Raw genomic sequence first — 7,221 nt, forward strand, 5'->3', positions numbered from 1 at the left:
AAGCAACTCGACATCTCTTTTCCGAATCGAATATCTGAAATACGTTTTACCAATATCATCCGTAGGGTTTTCAACAAAAATACGACCTGCTTAAAAACAATAGTTAAGTTGAAAGATGTATCTAAGTAAAAGTTATCATATTCCTTTACACATTTGATGCCTGAAGGCTGAAACCGAATCGAATAGTGAACATCACCACTAAATCTAAACGAGCCTTCCTCGATTCGACCGACAAGTGGCGCCTCTACCGGCAAACACACGTACTCGAGATTCAAACATTTGACACAGAGGTCATTGGCAGCAATATGATTTTTCGGGTGGTTCCGCAAGAACGCAGGAACGCTTCAAAATTTCGGGTGGTGCGTTCCTCTTACTTGCGTTCCTTTGAAAAACTTTGCGTTCCTGCGTTCCTAAAAAGGGCGGTGCGTACGTACGGAAGAACGCAGGAACGCACTAAAGGAACGCACTTGCCCAGCTCTGGTTACTAGATTTTTATTTCACCATTCCACTTGCTTTTCCCATTTCGAATCATTTTCCTCGTCAGTGACAAGTCAATAATTTCCTTGACACAGCACATGCGCTGCCGAGGGGAGTGTTGACTACCCAGTAAACCTTTTCAAAAGTTTATTTTCGTAAAGAAAGAAGTCGTATCGCAGTTTTTAGTCATAACAGTTGTTAACATAACAGTCTGCCGCTCATCAGACTTTCAGAAACTGGTCAAAACCTAGCACGATGAAGAGTTATGGTGGACATTCGAACCAAACGTAGCATCACAAAAACAGCGGCATTGATCGACTGGGCCGAACACGCAAACAAACAATATGCATAAGCCGCACACGCTACGCTATGTGTACGCACCCCGAATACTTATCGATTTACACAAGCATAATGATCACACAAGGGAAGGAAGGGCCCGCTGACCTTCACAAACTCAAATGATCCCAGAACAGACACGAACACGAACAATCCGCGCTACGTCTGACTGATCACATCTGAGCTATTACACGTTCTAATTCATCATCAACAACAAAGACAGGGTATCGAAAATGAGATGCTCTGGTAACTCGACACACGATTCGAATGTTGAGGGTGTGTGTCTTAGCGTCATCACCAGACAGGACGAACTAGCATTGTACAGCGAGCAACAAGCAGGCATCACTGATCAACCCATCACGGACAATGTCGACCACAGCCACACAAGGCGCACACCACTGCACTGCCGGGCTCCGCGATGAGTAAAGCGCAGACCATCCGCCAGCCTTAGAGGTGAACGAGAGGCTTAGATAGCAACGGGGAAATGATACCGCCGTCCTGGCGGCCCTCATCCTATCATCACCTAAACACTGCCCCAGATGGACATACGTGGCAGCTCCTGACCATCTGTAACTTATCCTATTGACACTGTCACCGCTCCCCTGCATCTGACGTCACAGACGGGGCGGCACCCTGACCCGGCGCGGGGGCACTTGAGCCCGGGGCCGCCGCAGGACCGGGCGGCGGCGGCATCTTACCCGCAGATGGCGGCATTCTGCCCATCGGGACTGTGCCAGGCATTCTTCCCATGGGCACTTCCCCAGGGGGTGGCATTCTTCCCATGGGCATCCCTCCCGGTGGAGGCATCCTTCCCATGGGCGCTTTCCCCGGCATGGCTCCCGCTGGCGGCATTCTTCCCACAGGCATCCCCGTGTGCATGCCCAATCCTCCGAGCGGCCCACCCGTCACATCGGCCGGGATCACTAGCTCGTGTATCCGTTCAGAGGCCGGAGCGATACTCAGGATGGAGCCGAACCGACAGTGCTGGATGACCGGAAACTTGCAGAGTACCTCGCCGCGGTACATGTTGAGCAGACCTGAGTTGACCTTGGTCCAACGCGCCACGGCACTGATGTTCCACAGCTGGTTACTGTGCTCGGCAAACGGACCCGTCTTCACCTGCGAACGGGGACCGTGACGGTCATAGGTCGAAGGGGTACAGGTCGGTTACGGACCGGTAAGGGTCACGGGTCGGGGCGGTTCGGGTCACGGTTGGCTAAAAGTTACAAATGAGGCAGGTCATGGATGCCAATGAGCAAATTGGCTCATTGGCATCCATGACCTTATTAGCCGGTCCCGTAGCTCAGTTGGTTAGAGCGTTGGACTCCGCGTGGTGAGAGCACGCGTTCCCGGTTATGACAGTCCGGGTTCGAAGCGCGACGGGCGCTCGACATTTATGGGCCTCCTGACAGGTATGGTTGCGGTTGGTGGCAGGCCGTAGCCAGGCGAAGTCAGTGAGGGGACCGGCCGTGCGCGGCTTTGTGCGCACGTTAAACTTTGGGCTCTAAATTCTGCCATAGAACCGGAATTGCGCGATCGGAGGGTAGAGGGCAGGGTCATCGCAACAAGCTTCGCTTAGCGGTGACTCTGTCCTTGTGAATCCTTCCCATCAAAAGGTTCGGACTAAATTTATAAAAAAAAAAAATTAGTGGACGGTCCGGAAGCGAGTTTCAAGATACTTTCCTAAAAAAGAACACGTCGTATACAGTACATCTTCGTTGAGGTCAAGATTCACCGGTAAATGACGTCCGATGCTTCAACCATTATCATAATGTTCAATGTTATTATATCGGTGCAGACTTTAAACAACGTGTTGAGCGATACGCAGGAGCACATGTCGTAACACACCTCCATCCAGCTGCTAAAATCCCCCCCCCCCCCGAACGGTCGCATCACCACCCAGAAGCGGTCACGCAACAGCCCAACACCTCACTTCTTCCCGCCATCACACAGTCTCCCCAGCACACACCTTGAGAATGTACTCGATGGCGGCAAAGATGAGGTAATCCTTAGCCAGCGCGTGCACCATGTCCTCATTGGCGATGGCTTTGGGTGAGACGCGGTTCTGGTCGATCAGCTGCGCACTGCCCCAGATGAACGGTACAAACTGGTGGTCGTCCAGGCTCCAGACACCCTGGCTGCCGGCCGGCTCCATACGGTAGCGCTGCTGCAGCTGCTGTGCCAGTCGAAGGTACCTGAAACGAACGGGGCACGCGAGCGTTACGGTGGGTATATACGGTCTGTTAAAATCCTCCCGAGTGCCCAAAAATGCCCAATCGGACGACGGAGGCCGCGACCCACGCATCAAACTCTGCTTAGCATGGGCTCCAGCTTTGTCAGCCATTTTTTTTATAAATTTAGTCCGAATCTTTTGATGGGAAGGATTCACAAGGACAGAGCCACCGCTAAGCGCAGCTTGTTGCGATGACCCTGCCCTCTACCCTCCGATCGCGCAATTCCGATTCTATGGCAGAATTTAGAGTCCAAAGTTTAACGTGCGCACAAAGCCGCGCACGGCCGGTCCCCTCGCTGACTTCACCTGGCTACGGCCTGCCACCAACCGCAGCCATACCTGTCAGGAGGCCCATAAATGTCGAGCGCCCGTCGCGCTTCGAACCCGGACTGTCATAACCGGGAACGCGTGCTCTCACCACGCGGAGTCCAACGCTCTAACCAACTGAGCTACGGGACCGGCCATTCGTTAAGTTAGCCATTCGAGCTAACTTTAAAAAAATGCAGGCATTACCCGGTGAAGGAAGGCACTGACCGTGGAAAGACGACCAGTCCGGCGTCTGCCATGTCATCCTCGGCCAGCGCGCCGACCTTGAACAGGCAGCAGAGCAGCATGACGAACGCCAGCTCGTGTCCGGTGCCGTAGTCGATGCGGGTGGCGTTGCCGACCGACTCGGTGAGGTAGACGGCCATCTCTGGTACGGCGCGGTGGAGTTTCGGCGGTAGGGCGTCCCGCAGCAGCGGCTCGGCGCGCTGAGGACGGTGAGGAATGGTCAGCGGCGGGCAGAGGGTAGCGGGGCGTAACACAGAAACAACGGTGGACACAGATAACCCGAGCATACACAGGTCAGAAGCGGGTCGGTCTGTTCACGGCCAGCGGCACAGTTGCTGCCTGCTGCGTGTCCACTCCACGGTCCGCATGCAGTGGACGCGCGAGAAGAGGTAAACGTAAATCATGAAAGTGGATATGGGTACCGGTTACCAGTGACACCAAATGCTAGACTAGTCTACAGTGTCAGTGTCAGCCCTACGCGCGACAGATTCACTCCGGCTACGGCAACGTGTACAGACCTCCTCAAGGCGCTGATAGAACGTGCGGAAAGCCTTGTTGCCAAAGCGCTGGGGCTGCTCGACGGGCGCGATCTCGTCCACCCAGGAGGACATATGGTCGAGGAGGGCCACCAGACGACGCACGGCGTCGGAGCCAGCCTCTGCCGTGGCGGGCGGCATCTTCAGGCCGCGCACCGCCGTGTTCACCGCCAGCAGCATGCCCATGATGTCCTGTGGAGACGGGACAGCATGATCAGCCGGATGCTGGGTGTTGGCGCCGGAGAGACTGATTAGGCGCGGGTGTATCGATGCTTCAATGTGACTGTTCATGCCTAACAATAAAACAAGTAGGTAATGTATTGAATGGATTAGGTACCTAACTAGTGCTTAGTTTGTTGCAATTATTTTCACTAGAGCTTTTGCCCTCAATTGTACCACTGAAGGTTGAAACAAGTTTGACTAGCTATTTTAAATCACAAAATTTAAATTAAATTGAAGTGACCTTGCAAGTCACCAGTTGACCAGAGATCCTAAAATTGGGCATACAAGCCCTCAGCAGCTCTTTTACAGCAAACACTCATTTTCTCACAAATCTCTACTTCAATTAGGGACAAAACAGTGAAAGGGGGGGTTCTTCATTGGGTAAGGCAATTTGAGGAAATTCAGAAGTCTGCTAAGAGTTGATGTAAATGATAAGGCCAATATGAAAGCTAGTTGAATGGTTGATTTGAAGAGCATAAACCACTAAAAAAAAACTAAGCACACCAACATCATAAATGATGATTCGAACCAGAAATATAAGATAATTGAATCATGCAAATAATTGGATGATAACTGAGCTGAAGATAACCTGGCACTTATAAAATAATTGAGCAATTGACTTTGATAATGCATATTATAAGTACTGAGCTGCTACATCAATAGCTCACCTGATAAGCCTCTGATTCAGCCCATTTCTTTAGCTCATTGTGGGCCTTGACTTCCTTTTGAGGAATCTTGAAGTCATGGGTATCTGAAATACAAAAATGAACACACTGCAGTGTAAATGACAGAGCTATAGAAAGCTTTTACTCAAAAATGACTTTAAATCAACTAGAACAGTGTAAACTTTATATTAAACTTAATGAAAGAGGCACTGGCAGCTGATCTTTACCCATGATACTGCTGACTTGATGCTCACTGCTCAACCATTATGATTTCTCACCCACAGCACCAGGGTACTGACTTAGCTAAGCTGGAAAACAAGAGCTCACCTAAGTATGGTCTTACAGTCTGAAAGCTCTGTGAACCCACTAAACACAATTTACGCAAAAGTAATATAGCTATGTCTGTCCTCATGCACAGAGCTTAATGAGATCAGGACCCAAACAGGCCAAGTTTGGCCATCTAAATTCCTGTACCTGGTAAGGTAAGGTAATAACAGCAATACTCAGTTAAGTAAGTAGGTACCAAGGTATCCCCCATCATCCAAGGGCTGTCTCTGGTTTCACAAATTGAAATGTCAACCCAGGGAGCTCAGGCCAGGTAGGCTTGGATGAACATTACCTACATACCCATCAGTCATGGTCTCATGTTCGTTATTTGAATGTAGTTAGTGAGTGAGTAGTGACTGAAGTAAGCTAATACTTAATCTTGCCTTATGCCAAAATTTATTAAATTGCTCGTTTCATTAGAATTTCTTTGTGCACCTTCCAGGCAAAAATTCCAGCACACAGATCACAAGAGATGCTGTGCCAAAGTTTTGGCACAATCTGCCTGTTACGCCAGGCATGTCAGCAATTACATGGATTTTTTTGATTATTTCCCAGTTTGGGTCCTGGGGTATAGGACATAGGTAGGTACCTACATCAAAAACCCGCCATAAAATCTGAACTCACCACAATTAATTGCCATTTCTGCAAAAAAACGTGAATATGATGATCTGTCTTTTCAACTCCACTCAGCTCCACAATCTCGGATTGAGGATGCCTCCGATGCCTCGATCTATAGGTATCTCGCCTCGATTCTCTCGATCTCGGTCTAAATAATTCACAATAACAATACTAATTTCGATGTACGCACATGAAGCCCACGAAAGTGAGCGTACTGTTCAAACAGCTATCATTTTTCATGACAGTTCACTGCCAGTATCAGGTTGCTAGGCAATCAGCTTTCAACATCTCGTTTTTTGTGCGAGTTGCTAGGCACTGAAGATCGTTGCTAGGCAACGACACTCCGTTTCGTGCTATTACTCAAAACTGAACATTATCTTTGTCTACAATCAAACTTTTAACGTAACTTTTGCATCCCGGCCAAAATTGCCGGGTTAACTGTCCCACCGCTCGAGACTGGCACTAGGCTGGCCGAGCAAAAAAAAAAAAAAAAAAAAAAAAAAAAATACCTTTCACATTTTTAGATAATTATTTTTTTGGTAAAATGACGTCATGAATATTACAGTTCAAAATGAATTCCACTGCAAATATATTGTTAAATTTGGCTCTAATTTTAATTTTACTGACTATTTTAGTCAAAAATAAATTTGAGTTATTTTCTTTCAATGGTCAAAATTGCAATTTAGACTTAATGTTTCAGAAAACTTCCAAAAAAAGTTCAAGTTTAATGATGTCATATTGTGACAGCATTCGAACAAATCTTCATAGCTATTGTGTATTTAGTTCGCCTTACGTTACGTTGCAACCGTTGCAACCTACAACAATAATAAAATTAGCTATTTCGCGCTTGCTGGTGTAGACTTATTTGCTTTTGAGCTAAAATTTACTTTGAATTTTGATCAGACCGAGACAGTGTTTACAGTGTATGCAAAGTTGCGAAGTAATTGTGACTTAACAGTCTTGCGTGGATTTGTCATGGTGTATCTTCATTTCCCGACTAATTTAACTGAGGGAAATAGTTTTACAAAATAAATATGCAAAGCTCCGCAAAAAGGTAAATGAATGCTATAAATACATTGCGTGAAACAAGTTGAAGTATGGGGTGCTGCAGATATAGGTACTGTATTGTTATGCATATTTTTATATTTTGATAGATCAAGATATTCTGAATTTGGTGACACAATTTTGATGTGGTGGATGTCATCCAACTGACTTTAACTGGCTGTGGGTGCTCCAGCCTATTGTGAATATCCCT

The 7,221-nt window shown here is 47.9% G+C and overlaps 1 protein-coding gene across 1 annotated transcript; it reads right to left on the minus strand.

Moving 5' to 3' along the window:
- Positions 1-607: 607 nt before the first annotated feature.
- LOC122392724 (serine/threonine-protein phosphatase 2A activator-like) lies at positions 608-6,419 on the minus strand. The gene is made up of 6 exons (XM_043387941.1): positions 5,973-6,419; positions 5,025-5,107; positions 4,117-4,326; positions 3,581-3,798; positions 2,783-3,008; positions 608-1,932 (listed from the first exon to the last, which is right to left on the minus strand). The coding sequence occupies exons 1-6, from the start codon at positions 5,986-5,988 to the stop codon at positions 1,405-1,407; spliced, it is 1,281 nt and encodes a 426-aa protein (XP_043243876.1). The 5' UTR covers positions 5,989-6,419; the 3' UTR covers positions 608-1,404.
- Between the last annotated feature and the right edge of the window lie 802 nt (positions 6,420-7,221).

Source organism: Amphibalanus amphitrite, unplaced genomic scaffold, assembly GCF_019059575.1.
Source record: "Amphibalanus amphitrite isolate SeventyFive unplaced genomic scaffold, NRLGWU_Aamphi_draft 000498F_arrow, whole genome shotgun sequence".
NCBI classification, from domain to species: Eukaryota; Metazoa; Arthropoda; class Thecostraca; order Balanomorpha; family Balanidae; genus Amphibalanus; species Amphibalanus amphitrite.

Excerpts from the sequence above, each read along its gene's own strand:
- LOC122392724 (XM_043387941.1), bottom strand. Across the intron at positions 3,009-3,580 it reads GGACTGGTCGTCTTTCCACG|GTACCTTCGACTGGCACAGC; the intron begins GTCAGTGCCTTC and ends CGTTCGTTTCAG. Across the intron at positions 1,933-2,782 it reads CCATCGAGTACATTCTCAAG|GTGAAGACGGGTCCGTTTGC; the intron begins GTGTGTGCTGGG and ends CCCCGTTCGCAG.